General features: G+C 38.8%; 1 protein-coding gene across 1 annotated transcript in view; it reads left to right on the top strand.

The window, feature by feature from the left end:
* LOC109033832 (G-protein coupled receptor dmsr-1-like) overlaps positions 1 to 18,063 on the top strand; it is a 120,359-nt gene extending 102,296 nt beyond the window's left edge. The window contains exon 3 of the mRNA XM_072303149.1: positions 5,907 to 18,063. Coding sequence (XP_072159250.1) covers positions 7,598 to 8,827 — 1,230 coding nt within the window. The 5' untranslated portion in view covers positions 5,907 to 7,597 and the 3' untranslated portion in view covers positions 8,828 to 18,063. The remainder of the gene's footprint in view (positions 1 to 5,906) is intronic.
* The last annotated feature ends 1,364 nt before the right edge of the window (positions 18,064 to 19,427 follow it).

Genomic DNA, 19,427 nt, shown 5'->3' with positions numbered 1-19,427 from the left:
CGCTACTGAACAACAACTCCTTTATTCGGGCGAGATTTGCCTGCCTAGCGCGTCATTAAGAAAAGCACCCCCGGTGATTTCATAACCCCTTAATGCGACGATCGCGGGGCTCCGAGCGTCGGGGCTCAAAGCAAAAACGATGAAAAATAGTGGGGTCGGGGTTCCTTTCCGTAAGCGGGAGGTTTGACAGATTAAGTGGCAACAAATGGGACGTCGCACAGTGGACCCAGTCAATAGGAGAGGTCGAACAAAATTTGCAAACTCAGAACGCTTATAATTGAGATGTTGCATGTGTGAGGAATTTGCGATTTGACCGTTGATTCTTATGTAAAAGTTCGCGAGAAACACGATGGCGCCACTGATTTTCACCGAAATCATCTCCCAAGTTCAAAAAAAGCTCTCAAGTTGAGGCCAAAATGGAGGGAATATCCCACCCTACCCTGAGAGTCCACCTCTACATCAAGACAAACTCTCCATGCAAAGATAGGGAGCAAATACATTAGCAGGGTTGCCGTGTTTTCAGTTTTGGAGTCCCCAAATAAAGTGGCAGCCCTGTCAATGTATTTTCTCCCTATTTTTGCATGGAGAGTTTGTTTTGATGTAGAGGTGGACTCTCAGGGTAGGGTGGGATATCCCCTCCATTTTGGCCTCAACTGAGAGCTCATTTTGAGCTTGGGAGTTGATTTCAGAGAAAACCAGTGGCACCATCGTGTTTCTCGCGAACTTTTACATAAGAATCAATGGTCAAATCGCAAATCCCTCACACATGCAACATCTACATTCCGTTCATACAAGGCTTTGAGGTTCTAAAAGAGGCTCCGTTGGTTTCCTCGTGAAATTTTCCACAATGAGCACCCTAGGTGATTCGATGGACGCTATATTTTGTGACAGAATGACATGCGATGTATCGCATCGATTAGTTCCGTTTTCTTAGCCATCTGTCATTTTTTCGAATTTTGAGATGGCAATCCTGTTGTCAGGAGACTAAAGAATTCACTTACCAATTTCGACAAACAAATTTAACTTAATAAAGGCGTGGTTTTTTAGAAGAAAAACCTGCAAAATTCCAGGTCAGAATGTTGATTGGTTTTCTAGTAAGGAAATAAACATGGGAAGAAATTAGGCTACGTTTTATGATAGGCTGATTTTGAATGTTTCTGCCTAAATCGAGACGCTAAACGTCATTAAATACGGATGCTAGGACTTGTAAGTTTTTGGACTACCGCTCGTTTGTTGTGCTGTAGTATCTTGATTTATTTTGAGAGGAAAGCTCCGCACTTTTAAAGGATGCCTGTCATTCTTAATATGTTGGAGCGCCTTCAATTTCGTATGATGCTGTGCAACACCTCTGTTGTGAAATAGTTGCTTGAGGCGCCGTGGTACGATGCGGTGCGGCGGGCGGGCGGCCAGCGCCTACAAACCTAACAGGGATACTTCACGCATTGCGCAATGCGTGAAGTATCCATTTAGGTTTGTAGGCGCCAGTGCGCGTTCCGCGCTGGCAGCACGCCGCTCCGCTCTGTGTCAGGCTCTATTATTTAAATGCGCGGAGTCAGCGTTTATCAGGTCATGATTTCGAAATGTATGCACACGATCCTGTGCATAAATATATCGAAAAATATCGCATTCGATACTGATATCGAAACTGCACTCGAATGCGACATTTTCTCTCTAAGAAAACCACGCCTTTATTACATTGAATTTTTTGTCAAAATGGGTAAGTGAACTTTTTAGTCTCCTGACAACAGAATTGCGATCTCAACAATTCGAGACAAGTGATGAGTAGCTGAAAAATGGAACCAATCGATGCGATATATCGCATGTCGTTTTGACACAAAATATGGCGTCCATCAAATCACCTTAAAGTTTGAAATGTGAGGATGTAGACATAAACATTTGCAATTTTAGTCAAAAATTTCGTCTCAAAATTCGAGACAAATGATGAGTAGCTGAAAAAATGGAACTAATTGATGTATATCGATTGGTTTACCAATGCGATATATCGCATGTCGTTTCGACACAAAATATGGCGTCCATCAAATCACCGTAAAGTTTAAAATGTGAGGATGTAGACATGCAAATTTGCAGTCAAAATGCAAAATTTAGTCAAAAATTTCCTGTCCGACCTCGCTGATTGACTCGATCCACTGTGCGTCGCTTCGGATTGAACTGTCTTCAAAAGGGCCAATTAATAAGCCTCAGCCCGCAAGTGAACGGTCGACCGACGACGCGAGGAGAGAACGCGGTAAGAACGACTCAACTACCAATTGGAATTCCGGCCAGATGCGCGGTTTTTGTGTTTCGAGTAGGGGTGGAGGGAACATTCAACAAGTGATCCCCCGTTTTGCGTAGTTCCAGTCGAGGCTTGAGCTATTCGCGTCAATTACTGAGACATCCCGCGCGAAAAAGCGGAGGAATTCTGTTGACTTTGAGATGAAAAGACCCATAAGTCACGTGAAATCGTTAAAGCGTTTCTAATGTTTTCATCCTTTGTCTTCTTTAGTTCTCTGAATTTACAGTTTGGGAAACCTGAGTCAGGAGTACTCTTGAGCTCAACCAGATACATATTTTCTCCCATGAAAAGGTATCAGAGCCGAGGAATCTTTTTTCAAGTGTTGATTTAGGCAGGCATTGAACCATATCTTTGATTCTGAATCTTATCGAAAAAAATATAGCTTCATGTAACTTGATTTCTTTCTCTGAAACTCGGTTCAAATATTTTAGTTAGCTTCAACTTTTTCCAATTCATCTTCGTCTTTATGAGTGAAACAAAATTTTTGCAAAGTTTGCAACCAAGAAACAAACCTATCTGAAAGTCGTATTCGCAGTGGTTCTTCATTCACTCCTTTACTGAGGGAGGTCCCAGATGGTAATTGGAGAGGGTCTGATTAGTCCTTCAGCAAGCTTATGAAAATTACAGTTTTTACAAAATTTCGGTAAAATTTAGAATTATAATAATAATTTAGAAATTAGTTTCTTCCAAAAAAATATTAATTACTTTTCTTCACTAACCCAATATTTTCCAAGAATAATCGGTTAATTTGTTTTTTAAAGAATATGAATAATAATCAAAGATTTTGAAACGTCGTAATCAAGATACGCATTTTTAACTCTATCGAGATTTTCGATGTGTAATTCTTGAAGAGAGAGACCTAACTAATGAACGGAAAATGGCCGCAGTAAGAGAGGAAGATCAGAATACGATCCTTTAAAATCTGTCAGTGCAGCTGCAATAAATCTCTGAAAGGTCTACCGCAGTCCTTAGCAACTGCAGTAATTTGTCTAAAATAACCGTCACAGCTGTTACAAAATCACCCGAACTGCCGTGCTCAGAAAAAACGCCGCATGACATCAAGAGTCGGCAAAATGACCTCTGATTAATGTGTGTTGTGGAAAGTTATGCAAAATTTTCCTCGGACTTCTCAGATACTTTATATTAAATCATGAAGAAAGTTGTTGAAAAAAAAGTGGAAGAAAAATATTCACAATTTTCCAAGTAAATTCATCATTTATTGACATAAATATGGCGATGTCTAAAGGCTCATGCGGCGTTTTTCTTTAACACGGCAGGAGAGAACTAAAACGGTTTATAAAACAAAATCTTAAGATACGTGCTAAGGGGCGTGATACCACTATTCAACCTCCTGGGAGCTCGGTGTGCCTATCCGATTGATTGAAGGCGTTTTTATTTTCCGTCACTCCGCGCTAATATCCTATCAACTATCGTGGTACCAAGCAGATCCTCATTTGAAACTGTTTTCTCTGCAATTGCTTTCGCGCATGAGATTTGTAATGCGATGACACTCTGCGTGCTTAGAAGTACATCCAAACGTTGCCACATTTCTCCGAAGAATATACGCATTTCTTAAAATACTAATGTTCGTTTCTGTAAACTTCACGAAAAATTCCACTCATAATATCATCGAAAAAAAAGTGAAGTTGATTTAACATTCTGGATGTAAAAAAAGTGCGATCACTTATAAAATACTGAATTACCGGTTGCAACAGTTACTTTAGTACTTACTACTTTATAAGTTCTCGCTCATTTTTTTTTACATCCAGAATGTTAAATCAACGTCACTTTTTTTTCGGGGTTGGTCCGGATAACTTGAGGGAAATTTCCAAATTAATTCGTCAAAGTTAATGAATTTTTAACTGCCAAAATAATCACCCAAAAAACCACACGGTTTTAAGACACAATCCTCAAGTTTGTGATTTAGGGCGTAATACCACATCCGCTACTCTACATATACATCTTTGCACAACTGGTTAGTTGTTTCATAACATTTCCTCGTTTGGAGAGGAACAACCTGGTACTATTTTTTAAATTTGTATATATTTTTATTCAACTGAAGAAGGCTGCGGTGTTTCCAGCCAAGACGTCTCGGTGAATATGTTCTTCACTGGAAAAAACACATTGGATCTAGATCCAGACTAAAACAGTCCAGGCTCTTGAAAACATCGACAAGAAAAAATACTCTTGATTCAATCAGATTTAAGCATAGATCAAGAACCAAGCCTCTTAATTTGAGCGGATTTCCTTTCGATTTAAGCTTAAATCTGATTGAATCAAGAGTCTGGATTCTAGATCCAATGTGTTTTTTTTTCAGTGTTTTCTAGCCTTATTAACAGCAGCTATACATTTTTTTACAAAAAAATATGTCTTGTTACGGGCTGCTCGATTTTCAACATATTTCACGTTACGATTATCTCCAGCGCATCTGTTCCAAACTGTAAATTTGGTTGTGAAATCTATTTACTCTCATGATAACCCTATCCCGACTCACAAACCCCTCCTGGCGTGAACTTAATTTGAATTTTGCACGGTGTGTGGAGTACACAGCACACTCGCCCTTAAAAAGCTCTCATGAGGGGCGAAAGTTTAGAGGTTCCCGGTCTGAACCTAAAGAGCGTAAGACAACGTTAAGTAGCAATTAATCAAAGGTAAGCTGGCGCCTGCACCATTAATTATTTTTCTCGCCTCAGCGGCTGAAAAGGGCCCGACACTACACTCTGCAGACGCCTACAAGTACCTTGACTCTCACCCGATGCCGGCGTTGCTCGGTGAATCTAGTTTTGAAATTAGGATAATCTCTACCCTGAAAAATTAAGGGTTCATTTAGGGCATCATTTACTCTGTATCATTACTGATGATAATGAGGGAGGATGTATGAGTGAAAGTTGCTATACCGAATCAAAGTGAGTTGATTTAACATGCTTATTGTAAAACAAGTGTGAGAGAATTTATGAAATGCTGAATTACCCGACTCAGTAATTAGTTTTACGTTAGTTCAAGTTAGTTTTACATCTTGGCTTTGCTTAAGTAATTGCTGACGCGGGTAATTCAGCATTTTATAAGTTCTCGCACAATTTTTTTACATCCAGAATGTTGAAGCACTTCTTTTCGGTGTACAATTTTTATTTATCGTTTTTATTTGATAATTCACCAATGAAGTATGTCAACTCATTTGAAATCATTCACGAGAAAAGTCACCCAAGTCCACAGAGACAGAATTTTCTGCAAAATAGGTCCAGAAAATCTAATTATTTTGAAATATTGACCGGGAACCCTCAAAGCAAGCAAAGTAAAAGGTTCACTCTGACATTCGTCATGTCATTATTCGGCGAATTTTATTTGATTTTTTTGCATCATTCATCACTAGGCAAAAAATACCAATGACCTCCGAATCAAAATTTTGCATCAGCCGATTACATCGCCTAGATTATTCGTGTGGGGCTTCTAAAATATATTGTCTCTGGTTACGAACAATTTCGGGGATTTGGGAGCTTAAAAAAACGAGGAAGAATGTTGACCGATGGTTTGTTTTAATAACTTGCTCCTGAATCCTGTTAGCCTGTAATGTTCGTGACTTTCACAGTAACATGTGCGATGCTTTTTGTTGCAGGAGCTGCGTTGATTGAAAATTGCCACTCAACCGCCGAGCACATCGTCTTGCATCACGTACAGACTCGCGAATTCTGCGCTTCGCCAACTGGTGCCACCCTCGTCCACGGAACGTCTCTCGCAATGTAGGAGAGTCGCTTCAATCCAACGCTGAATCAACGCTTCAAAGGAAAAAGTCAAGCAGGATACAAATATTTTCCTTTCCATTCATAGGAAAAGCTTTAAGAATATTTGTGACGCCCAGCATCGTCATATTTGCCGTCTCTAGGGTTCCTCATGCCTGAGCGATCATTTCCTGACGAAACGTTCAACTGAATTTGAGATTTGCAAGTATTATTAAAAGCAAAATTCGAGTTATTCATAAAATTTCACCCGAAAGTGTGAGTTCTTATATTTATATTTCATTATTTTTTTCATCATCTGGGACAAACGCTGTAGAAATAAATATTCTTTAAAATTAATTAACTTTTATCTCAAGAGAGCGCATGGGCGTCTCTAAATGGTTGAGATGTATATTTTTAACTCTAAATTGATAGAATATCATACACTGAAAGAACAAGTCTTGAACGACACACTTAATTCATAATTTATTTGGAAAATTGACTGATATAATTATTTTTGAAAGTATGTGACCACTAAGCTATAGACGCAAATTAAACTCATTTTGGTCAAAATATTTTGTGTAAATGATCGAAACAGAAATAGAGGTCTCTTTGACAGACACTGGAGTTTGAAGTAAAGTGCATTGGATGAACTTAAGTTAAAACTTATGCCAGGCAACACTTAGGTCCAATCATCATGGATAGGGACTTTCTAATCGGAAGATGAAGTCTCGAGAACTCTCGGAAATGATTAAAAGAAGATTTGTCGAAAGCTTAAGAATTTTTGAGAACTTTAGGCATGATTTTATTGTTCGACCTCAACGTTGGGGCAGAAAAGGTACGTGATTGGAAATTCTAAGCCTGAAAAATTAAGACTGTTACAGTAAATGTTTTAATGAAGTCATTAAAGACAAAGTCACAAAGTATCTCAATTTGAAATCGATACTTAGATTGAAAGATTGCTCGCAAAAAACTTAAAGAAATAAAAAATGACATTTCAATAATCAAGAGTGCCTTTTGATACTCACGACCAATGTCAAAAGTCGTAAGTTTCCCAAACAATATATGGTTTTTATATCAGGAACTAATCAGCTTCGAAAGACAATGATAGTGCCCAGAAAATTGATGTAACTGAATTAATCAATCAGACTTTAATTCATTTCAGTAGGAATAAATCAATTTTACGAATTATTACGTGCTGAGTTAAAAGCAAGCGATGAAGTAGAATTGCATGAGTTTCAGAAAATTTGAAAGTACTGTTCGCCATATTTAAATCAGTTTATCAATTGGCAATGGTGCCAAACTTGACCCAACTTGAAAGTATTCAGTAAATATTATTTCACAAAAATTCAATAAGCTCAGTAAAATTAAGCTATTTTTACGAATTGAAACGCGCTAAGTTCTTGCGCCTAATAGACAAGTCTAAATGTAAGAAAATTTGACTTTACTATCGACCATTCTTGAAACACACTTTTAGTAATGGAGTCCATAGTTTTAGTGAGCACATTTTCAAAAGGAAAAGCTTGAATCCTCTGCAAAACGATGTAAAATAATCAGCTAGCTAGGACAGGTAAACAAGAGAGAGGTGGCAATGATCTCGTCAAACGTAACGACGATCTCCAACTCGACGTACAGCAAGGAGTTCTACTGCGGCGATGGACTACACCGGTTCCACAACACGTACCGCTCGTACCACGGCTACATGAGCCTGGTGGTCTGTCTGTTCGGCTCCATCGCCAACCTCCTCAACATCATCGTCCTCACCCGACCGGACATGCGCTCGCCGACCAACTCCATCCTCACCGGCTTGGCCATCGCCGACCTCCTGGTCATGATCGAGTACATCCCGTTCTCCTGGCACATGTACATCCGGAAACAGTCCCGTCGGGAACATTACAACTACTACTGGTCGTTGTTCGTTTTGTTCCATTCGAACTTCGCCCAAGTCTGCCATACTGTCTCGATATGGCTGACTCTTCTCCTCGCTATTTGGAGGTACATCGCCGTGGGCTACCCGCAGAGGAATCGCCAGTGGTGCAGCATGCGCACCACCACGACGCTGATTCTATTAGGGTACATAATCTGTCCGATTTTATGCATCCCCCTGTATCTGGCGTTTAATCTGGAGTCCCAGGAAGAGCTATTCTTCACCGACAATAATTCCAGCTACAGCGCCTCCATAAATATCAACAATACGAGACTTATAAATTCGCTTAAGAACTCCTCGGCGTACACCGTCGAGAATGTCACCATCTACGTGGTGAATTTAAGCGAGCTAGGTCGCGCGAATAATCACTTTCTGAGCGATCTGAATTTCTGGATGTACAGTATAGTTATTAAGATAATACCCTGTATAGCGCTGACGATCCTCAGTTTGAGGCTGATCTGCGCGCTCATCGACACGAAAAAAAGGCGGGAAAAGCTGAGCTCCGGACAGGCCACGAGTAAGAAGAACAACAAGAGCAGCAAACTCGTCGAGAAGGAGAAACAAACCGACCGGACGACCAGGATGTTGTTGGCTGTTTTGTTGTTGTTCCTTCTCACAGAGTTCCCGCAAGGGATTCTAGGGTTGCTGTCGATGGTGCTAGGGCCGCCCTTCTTCGAGGACTGCTACAACCAGCTCGGGGAGGTGATGGATATCCTGGCGCTGATCAACTCGGCGATCAATTTTATTTTGTACTGCGCCATGTCCAGACAGTTCCGGAGCAATTTCGACAAGCTCTTCCGGCCCAAGTGGTTTCCGCTGCCTCAAAACAACCAGCACAACGAGCTGACCAACCAAACCAACCACTACACGACGACTCAGGTGACGCAGGTCTAGCATAGGCTCAACAAGAGGGTGCCTTGCACGTCTCTTTAACTCCTTCGCTTTTTTCCGAACCTTCTAGCCTTCGTTTCACTGTTCTCTCACCGCCGCACTGTGGATCGAGTCGATAGGAGAATTCGGACATAATTTGGAAACTTTGAAAGCTTATATTTTCGAAAATATGAAGCAAAAAAGTTTTAGAGTGGTTTCATTGGTTTTTTTGTGAAATTCTCTTTCAGAAACACTCCTTGAAATTGAATTTGTGACGAAATAAACATGAAAATTTGAAATCTTAGCCAAAAATTCCATGTTCGACTTCTCCTAGTAGCTCGTTCCTCTGTGCGCCGGGTTTATTATTGAAATAATGCGATAGACAAAGAGAAAATTTAGCGATCTTGTTGGTGAAAGCGAATGGTTGCAACAGACTAACTAAGGGCAACCAAAAAGGGACCCTAAAGTTGGTCCATCATTTTGTTCTTCTTAGTCTATAACGCCAGCCGGTTTTAACCAATAGGATCCCTCATTTTCTCTTGGTCTTCTTCGTCCATTGCTTTGTCTGTCAATTCCAATAATAAGCCCGCTGAGCCGTTTATAAAGTACGTAACGCTCCACAGAATCAAAAACTATTGAAACGTTATACGTAACTTAACGTTAGCGTAACTTTTTCAGCGTTACGTATTTTATGAGCTGTCTTCACGGGAGAGATGCCTTGATTCTTATCAGAGTGCCTGTATTGGGAGAGTGCACCGTTAAAAAAAAAAAACTGAATATAGCGTAGTGTTTATTAAGACTGTAACACACCGTTGTGTTTGGGCTCTTTGAGTCGCGGTTACAAAGTCCGAATTGGGCACAATATCGTGTTAACTAAACACGTGGGTGTGTTCTGGCAACAAATTATTATTTGCAAAAGTGCTGAGTAAACACACTACTGTATTCAGGGAGATATATTTTTAACGGTATGTGGACACGTGCAAAGGCCCAAAAATCCATCAGGTTTATAGTGATACCTCTCTAAATAAAGTTAGATCCAAAACGGCGATCCAAGCGATTATTTAAAATGAATAATCCTCCTGACAGTAATTTCATAGAACTTTTTGAATTACAATTCGTACTTAAGAGCCTATGAAATTATCTTAAACAAGATTTTTAATTCGTTATTCTCAGCTTTTACCAAAGTTTTCATAAAATAACTTTGGTAAGCCACTTTTTTGGGCGCTAAGGTCTCTGATCAAATGACATGTCCATGCTCTCCCGATAAAGTTACTCTTACTTTTATTACCGCACGTAATATGCGTGCAATTAGATGTTGCTCAATTCAAGAACTTTAACCAAAATAAAAAGGAACACGGCCGAGAGGGCTGGGTCCCTTCAAATTCGAAACGTTGCACACGCATATGACCAATTCTTGTTGGAAGTGATGTTTTTCTTGGAAAAATTTTAAATCGAAACAACCTGAAATTCTCCTGGGTGTAAATTGTTGGTTCACCCCACCTTTCGTATAAATGGAGCCCTGTCAATGGCAGCTTTCCAATCCAAGACTTCGGCGCCAATGATATTGCATTCCGTAATGGAAATTTTATAATTTTTTCCGAGATAATTACAAAAGATGCGCAAGAAATCAATTTTTCGCACTTTTCTGCACCGTTCAATTGTCATAGAATTGTTATTTTTTCAAGGAAGGTTTGAGGATTGTATGTTCTTCAAATTACTTGCAAATTATTTTTGTTCAAAACTCATGCGATCTTCTTTGAGCTGTGGAATTTTTGCACTTTTAAATTGCTCTCACAAAAATGGCCAAAAATTTACGATTTAATTTTATTATATTGCCATTAACGCCACGGATTGCAATTGAGATTGAAAAAGTCATTTTTAACCACAGTTTGTGATTAAAATTCTGCGCTAACACTACCAACGGATTTCACAATCTTTTGCCGATAAAAAGCTCATTTTTAACACGATTGACAGCATAATACGAGTTGATGGGCAGGTTTCAGTTTCATTATTCCACGATAGGCTCCAAAATAAAATACAAAAGATTGCTTGAATAGATAGCAAGTTCTTTTTAAATATTAGAATAGCTCAAAGCTTCAAGTTAGGGAACTTCATAAAGTTCTAAGAGCCCAGCACTAATGTTTCCTTAGGACTCTCATATGACTTAAAGTTTTTACATGCAAGACTTATGACATGATTGCTACGGGCATGGCTTGATTCCAAGCTTGTGGGGTATCGCATGCTACTTTATTATTGCCCTTTTGTTCATTTTATACCTGTAGAAAAATTGCACTTGTTCAATTAAATTTGAATAATTTTATCAGGAGAAAAATCCACTTCTACCTTCCTTTTATCATGTTGATCAAATGCTTATCCAGAAGCATGTTAGTTGTGAAGTGCTATAAACTATTTCACAAAAGAGCTTTTTTATTCCCCAGTTATCAATCATTCGTCCATGCAGCAATCCCAGCCCTGCTTTCGTTTTTTGGTCTCAGATGCTTGAAGGCTTAATATAGGCATTTTCAATTAGAATTTTTGGTTTCGGAAAGACATAGTCTGTATTCCGTCAAAAATTTTGCCTGATCTAAAACTATTCTCCACGTAATTTATTTCCATTGCTCTTGAAGGTCATATTAAAAGCGTGTTTGAATGCATATCTGGTTACTATTGCAAAGACGTGAAGTTGCCAAAAAATTTCTCAAATGAAAATTCAACAAATGGATTAAATCTACTCAATCTAGCGATTCAGAAAAGTTTGGTAAGAGAAATTTAATATGACTCCTCTCAAAAATATTATTTTATTGTAAAGATTTGGCGCGAATGCTTCTATGTTAACTCAGTAGTGCAGCACTTGGCGCGTAGCTTTCTCAATTGAAGTTATTCCGGTTGCATCGTTAAATTTCGAAGGCGCTTCCGATGCAATAACGAAGCCGACGTGTACAAGTATGACTGCTAGAATTCGCGGAAAATATTAGAGCAAAGAATGTGTCCTTATTTCCAACACTTACAGCTCCGATATTTGCGCAGCGTTCGCTCTTGACGTGAGCTGAAAGTCTTCGAGAATTTCGTAAACACGCTTCGTTTCGTCATCAACCGGATAAAGAATACGACCATATTTACGTGAGCCTTAAATCACATAGGAATCTGTCAGAAACAGGGTTCATCGTATAAATTGTTTCTTGATTTTGCCCGTGGAGGGCAAAATTTGTAATAAACTCATGCCCTGTTATCCGAAAAATCGCGTTACTTCCAATGGGAGCTCCGAAGAGATACGTGGTTTATGCTGGTAGAACTCAGGGATGAAACGAGTGAATCAGATAGTGAAGCGTGTGTGAAAAGCACGAGTGCATGCTTTCGAAGCAATTCTACAAGTCAGGTCTCCAGTGGTGCGCATGTCAAGGCAAAACGTCATATGAGCATTTGCATGTTGCCAAATTTCCTACAAGAGGAATGTATTCATTTTTGTAGGAGGATTATGAATATTTTCCGGTAAAATTTGTTAATACACCAGATCTAATGGGACATTAACATTGGTAAAAGAATATTTTCCCTCCAAAAAGCATTACGTATGACGTCATCCACCTAGTGGTGGGTCTTGGAAATTGGCATACTGGAAGGAAAACACTCACGCAAGTACTTCTGAAAATTTTTATTTTGTTAGAACGAATTCGGCAATTTTGATTGTTCATACGACGTTTTTCCTCAAAACAGTGGAGATGTGTTCTGCTGTTCTAAGAAAGAACGCCGTATGAACATTCGAGAGTTGCCAAACTTCCCTTGAAAAAGCACGTATTTTTGACAACATACATACATACATATTTTTACTTGAAATTTTCAGATATTTTAGATTAAATTGCGCACAAAATTGTCTGAAAATTTTGGAAAATAATATTCGCAATTTTCCAAGTAAATTATAGGTTTTTATCAGAGGAAACTTGGCAACGTCTGGGGGCTCATACGGCGTTCTTCATTAGCACGACGGTGTTCTGTTGTGCGAATTTGTCGTTGCTCCGCGAGACGAAAAGCTCCAGTAATTCGCGAACTAAAGACTCGTGCGAAAACAGGGAGCTTAGCGGAATTCACCTCGGCACCTCGCGAAAGTTTCGCGGTAGACAAGAAGTCGGTGGTATTGTCTCAATCAATTGCTCAGTCGATCAAAAGAGACGTCGAAAACACGTATCTCAGTGTGCGACGTTGGAAATGAACCACTCGGAATACCCTAATTACAAGGACTAAACTTTAGTTCACAAGGGTAACTTAATATCTTCGGTCCAGGTAACCAAAGTTTTCAGCTAGGAATCGAATTTCAGTTCTGATAACTGAAGTATTCCGTAAAAAATACAATCCCTTGTATCGACAACAACTACAACGGTTACCTAAACTGAAGTTAGGTTTCCATGACTGAAAACTTCATCGGTCTGTAATATGAATTGAAGTTTTTCCCTCCGTGTTGTATATAAATGGTGATTGGTCTAAATGCCCATAATTTTTCGTCATCCAGTTGATTTTCCCAGAAAATTTGTGCAATTTAGTTGATTCGTTTCTCTCCGAAAAAGAATATTGGAAAGGAGAGAGTTTTAAACACTGCACTTTGATGTATTCTACCGTCAACGGAGGGAAGATTCATAGTTTATGGACGCAAAACTCCCAACATATAGGGTTGTTTTCGTAAAATTGGGTTCAAATTTTGAGTTTTCGATGAAAAAAAACTCTTTAGTGTCCTGAAGAGTAATTTTTGAGCAAGCTAGCTCATTTTTCTACCGATACAGGGTGAGAAGTATGATTGAAATCAAACAAATTTTGCCTCGGATGTGGCAGACTGGAGGAAAAAGGACGACCATAGCTTTAGATATTAGATAGCTCTCTTTAGAAGAACGTGAAATGCGAACTTCAAACCGTCATAACTTCGGGGTTTTTCAAATATTTTGATACTTTTGTCCCACAGTGTTAATACCTAGAAATTTTCATCGGTGCTATCAGTAACATTTTTGTGGGCTGGAACCCTTTTTTCTGTTGACAGCCAAAAATAATCACTCGAGTTTAGTCTCATGTTTTCACTTTTTAAGCTCTCTATCACCAAACAACCCTAATCTGCTTATTCGCATTACTTTTTCGCGTATTCTAGTTACAATACGACATCCCTCAAGTCAAACCTTTGTTTACATTTTATTACGTATAATTTCTGATCATTATTTCAAGTATCGTCCTCAGCTGTTGGATACGCGAGGAGCAAGCATAGGCATTTAACAATCCAGGCCCCTCTGAATTTAATTCGACGAATTTTAATCATACTCTTCACTCACAGAGAGAGCCTATTTAATTACAGAAACAAAGCCACTGGTAGGCATCCCCGAAACGGGCACCCTGAAATCTCAGCCCGAATCAATTACTCAGTTTAAAGACGTAATATTGCGGAGTTGACACAATTAATTGCTTGTAGAGGAATAATTGAAATTTATCTTCTGAATTAGCCGGATTTTTCCCTTCGCGCCCTTCTTCGTTAGGCCGCCGCGCGAGGAGATATATTTACAAATCATAATTGGTGCACATTAATCAAGGACTCGGCTATTAATTTCGGTGAAAAGAAAGCAACAGTTTTTTTTCAGGGAGACGTGACTCCTCTACAGGCTTGTAATCTGAATGAGAGAAGACAACGAAAAAGAGGCGCTAGGCGCGTTGCGTAATTAGTTACGAGTGGGGACCGAGCAACCTGCGCAAACCGAATGTATTGTCTCGAAGAGCAGTGAGCGTATACCTACTTTAATCACCTCCCGCAACGCAGTCAAATTGTGCATGATTTGTCGCGATTTTTCCCCATCCAAAACTCGATTGAATGAGGTTTCGTGGTACAAAAATTACTTTATGGAAATGAACCACTAGACAAGGCACAAATTTTAGCATTCTGGATCCATGTTTTTCAACCAAAATTTTACGTAAAATACGATGCGCACAACAAAAATGACCGAAATGAACTCTTTACGAAGATATTCAATAATTCTTGATGCGTGAATTCAAACCACCCGCTCATGAAAAACTCAATGCTCTACGTGATCCACATCGCGCGCTAAACGTTCATCATGACAGTCTCTGCGATATAAAAATCCGGCAACCTCGATCTTGACGCTTTGGCTCAGCTATAGCAAATTGCCTATAGTTTTAACAGCACATGGAGGGAAATGAACATTGCTCAATTGAAAAGCTTGCTGAAACCGTTGTTGTGTGCGATTTGACTTGCGTAGAGCTTTGAGTTTCTTGTGAGCGGGCAGTTCAAATTCCTCGTAACCAATGTGTAATAAAAACGTTAATATCTTCGTTAAGAGTTGGTTTCAGTGATTTTCGTTGTGTAAATCGTGTTTAACGTGAAATTCTGGTCAAGAAACATGTATCAGATTGCTCAAATTCGTATCCTGTCTAGTGGTCCATTGTGCTCAATGAAGGCTGCTTAGCATTCGAAAAAGGCGGCGATTTTGAATGGCAAAGAAGCAGTTGTCATTTTTGACAGTCATCGCTCATTCTACTTATCGCTAACCTGGCCTTTAATGAACATCCGTGCAGGAAGGAGTATATTTTTTTGTCCACTGAAAAAAAGGTCACGGGTTTTATAGACACACCATTCGCGTTACGGGCTCAGAAGACGAAAGTTCCAGGCGTTGCACCCGGAACAGTCGAAGCTACGGCTCCGGCACCCGGAACTTTCGGCCTCTGAGCCCGGAACTGACGGTATGTCTATGTAGCCCGTAACTTTTTGTTTCAGTGTCCATTAAATCGGATAAAATAGTTTCAACCTAGACTCCTTCAATTACAAGATAGGCAACAAGTGGCGCAGGAGATAACCGTCAAAGTTCGGCAAAAAAAACCCTCGACTCCAGAGTATCCACCATTTTTCTGAAACCTAAGGGTCTCTTCAGAATGCAGGGTTCATACTCTCTGTAAAAATATTCTACTAGAGAGGAGTGGGAATTCGGTAGTTCTCAAGTCCAGCACTGCTCATCTCACCGCAATTGAACGGCTCCCTCGAAGAAAAACGTAAGTGCCACTGTATGCTTATGGTGTCCGCGCTTTGCTTCAAATAAGCCATCCTGTCACAGTAGCGAAACGTAAAATATCGATGTTAACTCACTTAAAGCGGAGATTTAATTAAAATATGGGTAAATAAGGCTAAAAAATTATTAAAACACTAAAACACAGGACGTTGCCTACCCATCTTCCACATTGGTTGGTGTGTAGGTGGCCACTATGTCTGCCTCGGATGTTCGGTGCTGAATTCCAGTGGTTACGTGATAACGGCTGGGGTCAGGTCGCCACTCAATTTTTTACTAATTTTTTACTTGTTTTTAGGTTTTTCGCAGCTGAAAATGAGCTGGTAACAGCTCGAAACGTCCTGTGTTTTAGTGTTTTAATAATTTTTTAGCCTTATTTACCCATATTTTAATTAAATCTCCTCTTTATTCGTATATTCGGGCTATGTTTTTGTGCTTTGTTCTCACTTAAAGCTACGGTAAAGAATCGATTATTATGGTGTAACTCGACAATCGATCCTTTGCCATAGGTTTAAGGGGCAGATTGATCGATTTATCGCGAAGCGATACACCATTGTTAGACTGAGCCGTATCCCGCGGAAAAACAGCATCTCTGCATAGGGCCTCTATTGGAAGTTCGTCGTTCTTGCAGTGCCATTGTTACACGTACGTGATCCGAATGCGCGAGCAGACTTATTATTAGACGTATTTCTACCAAACGGAACTATATGCACTAAGGCATGAGCCCTGATACCCATAAGAATATATGCATAACAGGGCTCACATCATTACGCACATAGTTCCGTTTGGCAGGAATACGTCCTATTCACTCCCGAGTTCACGCGCAACGAAACTATCCGAAGAAATCATAATATTCGGCTTCCTGTTTTGGTCACTCCGTTTTTCTGGACCTTCGGTTTTCGGATCGTTGGCAGATTCACCACTTCGCCACCAAGCGCGTTTTAAAAACAAATAATTCCCTCCGAATACATCACGCATTTTTCAATAATTTTTAATGGTCATTAATTAAGTCGAAGTCTACCGGCTGGAGCCTGCGCGGAGTTCATGTCACCACATTTCCGCTTTCATACGAACCTGATCTTTTTATGTCGAAACAAGATGATTCGTATGGGTAGAGTATTGCCGTGTCTGTATCGTTCTCTGATATTCTGTTTTACCATATGCAGGCCTCTCAAACAGATAACAGTGAGTTCAAATGGACCGCGTCAAGCAGAAAGGAACCACGCCACATCAGCTATTGCCAAATTTAGTTGGACAATTTAATGTTTTGCATGAATAGGGTTTGGCGGATTTTCGTTCAAATTTCAGTGAGTTTTCTGCATAGTGCGAAGCAAATTATTTTAAAAAAAAATTAAGGAATCTGCACAAACGTTCTATTGTAAGAATTTAAATTGCCATGTTAAATTGGGCAATAGCTGATTTGGTTTGGATCCTTTCTGCTAAATGCGGTCCGAATATGTGGAGTCTTTCAATTTTAATAATATAAATGCAAAACTATACAAAAACACTATGGTGCCACTGATTTTATTTTTGAAAAAATTAACTCTTCAGCCTTAAAAGAAACTTCTTAACTTGATGTCGTGGCGAACGGGTTGACTTGCACTGTAAGAAAGTCAATCCTTTATTAAATCGAATTTAGTTTGCAACGATAGGCAGAATACATTCGTAGGGTTGTCACTGCGTGTTTGGCTTCATATATTTCTGGATGTATTATCGAAAAAAATCAAACCAAGTAAATAAAGGAACTGAATTATTAAAGAATCATGCATTCAAACACCATAAATAAAAGTAGGTGATCTGGCTCTAAAAATTAAGTAAAAATTATTCAAATTTAAGTGCTTTACAACGGCGCGAACCCTCAAAATGTCACAAGTAATGATTATTACGAAGTCATCTCCTGTTGTACATTATTTTCTTGTAAATTTTACGTGAATAAAATGTGTTCTGTATTTAAGAAAAAAAAGATGATATCGTTAGTTTATGTTACTGGACTCTTTATTTACTATATTTTATATTTTATTCATGTTGTCACCTGTGTAGATAAAATTATGTAAAATGGATTATTTTAAATGTCCTCTAATATGAATGTAATATGCTGTTCAGGGCCTATATAATATTTATTTTTATAATATTCCTCATCTAGTCATGCTTACAACATTTTGATCAAATACATTGTTTTTTAATGTTTTTAATTGTAAATAAATCTTTTAAAAATCCTGATCAGGAGTATTTTTGCTCTCATTTTAAACTTTTAGATATTACGAGAGAACAAAAAAACACGATCACGGGTCATGATAACACGAAACAAAAATGAAATGAAAAGTATAAAATTGCATAAAATACACTAACAATTTAACATCAGAAGGAATCAATATAATCCAACCCTTTTTGTACCTTCTTTACTGATACACATATGCCTTTATGGTGCTGTCTGAAGTTTTTATGAAGGGAAGGGAGGCTTCTGGGGGAATTAAAGTCCCAAATTTTTGAGGAAGGATGACGATGTCAAATTAAAAAAAAATGTCCCCGTCGGTTTCTGAAAGAGACTTTTTTGTGTGCATCCTGTTAATAGTAACCCCTTAATGTGAAATTTCCGCAGACCTGCAGTCACGTAGAAAACGCAATTTTAAGATTTGTTACACACCCTACTCCTTCATTTTGAAAGTGTAAGTCTGCAAATATTAGTTTTATGAAGCCCTCCAATCATTTTTAAGATTGCTTTTCTGAATGAAAGCTTTTATCTAACGAAGGAGAAATGGGTATAGCATAGCTCTGTTCCAGATGATTTTCTTGTGCAGTGCTGTACTCTGAGAAAAGTTATCCAATTTTTCATCACACATTTCAGGTGAAATTACGTTTCACTAAAAACAAATTATTCTGTAGAATTACAAATCAGCACTGCCACGTAAAGGTAGAGGACCGTATGAGTCTGTGGACGTTGCTAAATTTCCTTTGATAAAACAATAATTTCCTGGAATGCTCGTGCATATTTTTCCTCCAATTTCTCAAAGAATTCCTTGAGCGATTTTATCTAAAGTATTCAAAAATCTCAACGAATAACATTTAAATCTTTCTCCAAAAATGAACATTTCATCCTAAGAAATTTGGTTTATTACATTCAAATATTCCAACGGCATTTTGAGATCCTTAGATTTAAGTTCTTTTCAAAACAAACCAAATTAGTGCATATCTCTTCATAACAAATGTAAAAGGAAATGTAAAGGAAAAAGAAAGGTAAAATGAAAGTTGCTTAGGACCCTAAAATCAACTTTTCTGCAATAAAAGGAAACATATTCCGAGTCTTGCATCATTTTTTAAGCAAGACTCTCGAATGTACACGATCGCAAAAAACCGGCGAAGTGTTTGCACTTATTCATCCTACATATGTATACCTATGTAAGAACGAATCAAACCAGAGAGAACCAAGCTCAAAATACACTGGAAAAAAGTAGCTTGGATCTAGAGTCCAGACTCTTAAAAACATTGGCAAGAAAGAATACTCTTGATTCAATCAGACTGTTTGCTTGAATCAAAAGGAAATCCGCCTAAATCAAGAGGCTTGGCTCTTCAATTCAAGAAAAAGT

The sequence above is a fragment of the Bemisia tabaci genome, chromosome 8 (genome assembly GCF_918797505.1).
Source record: "Bemisia tabaci chromosome 8, PGI_BMITA_v3".
NCBI classification, from domain to species: domain Eukaryota; kingdom Metazoa; phylum Arthropoda; class Insecta; order Hemiptera; family Aleyrodidae; genus Bemisia; species Bemisia tabaci.
This window is presented reverse-complemented; position numbering and strand designations above follow the sequence as displayed.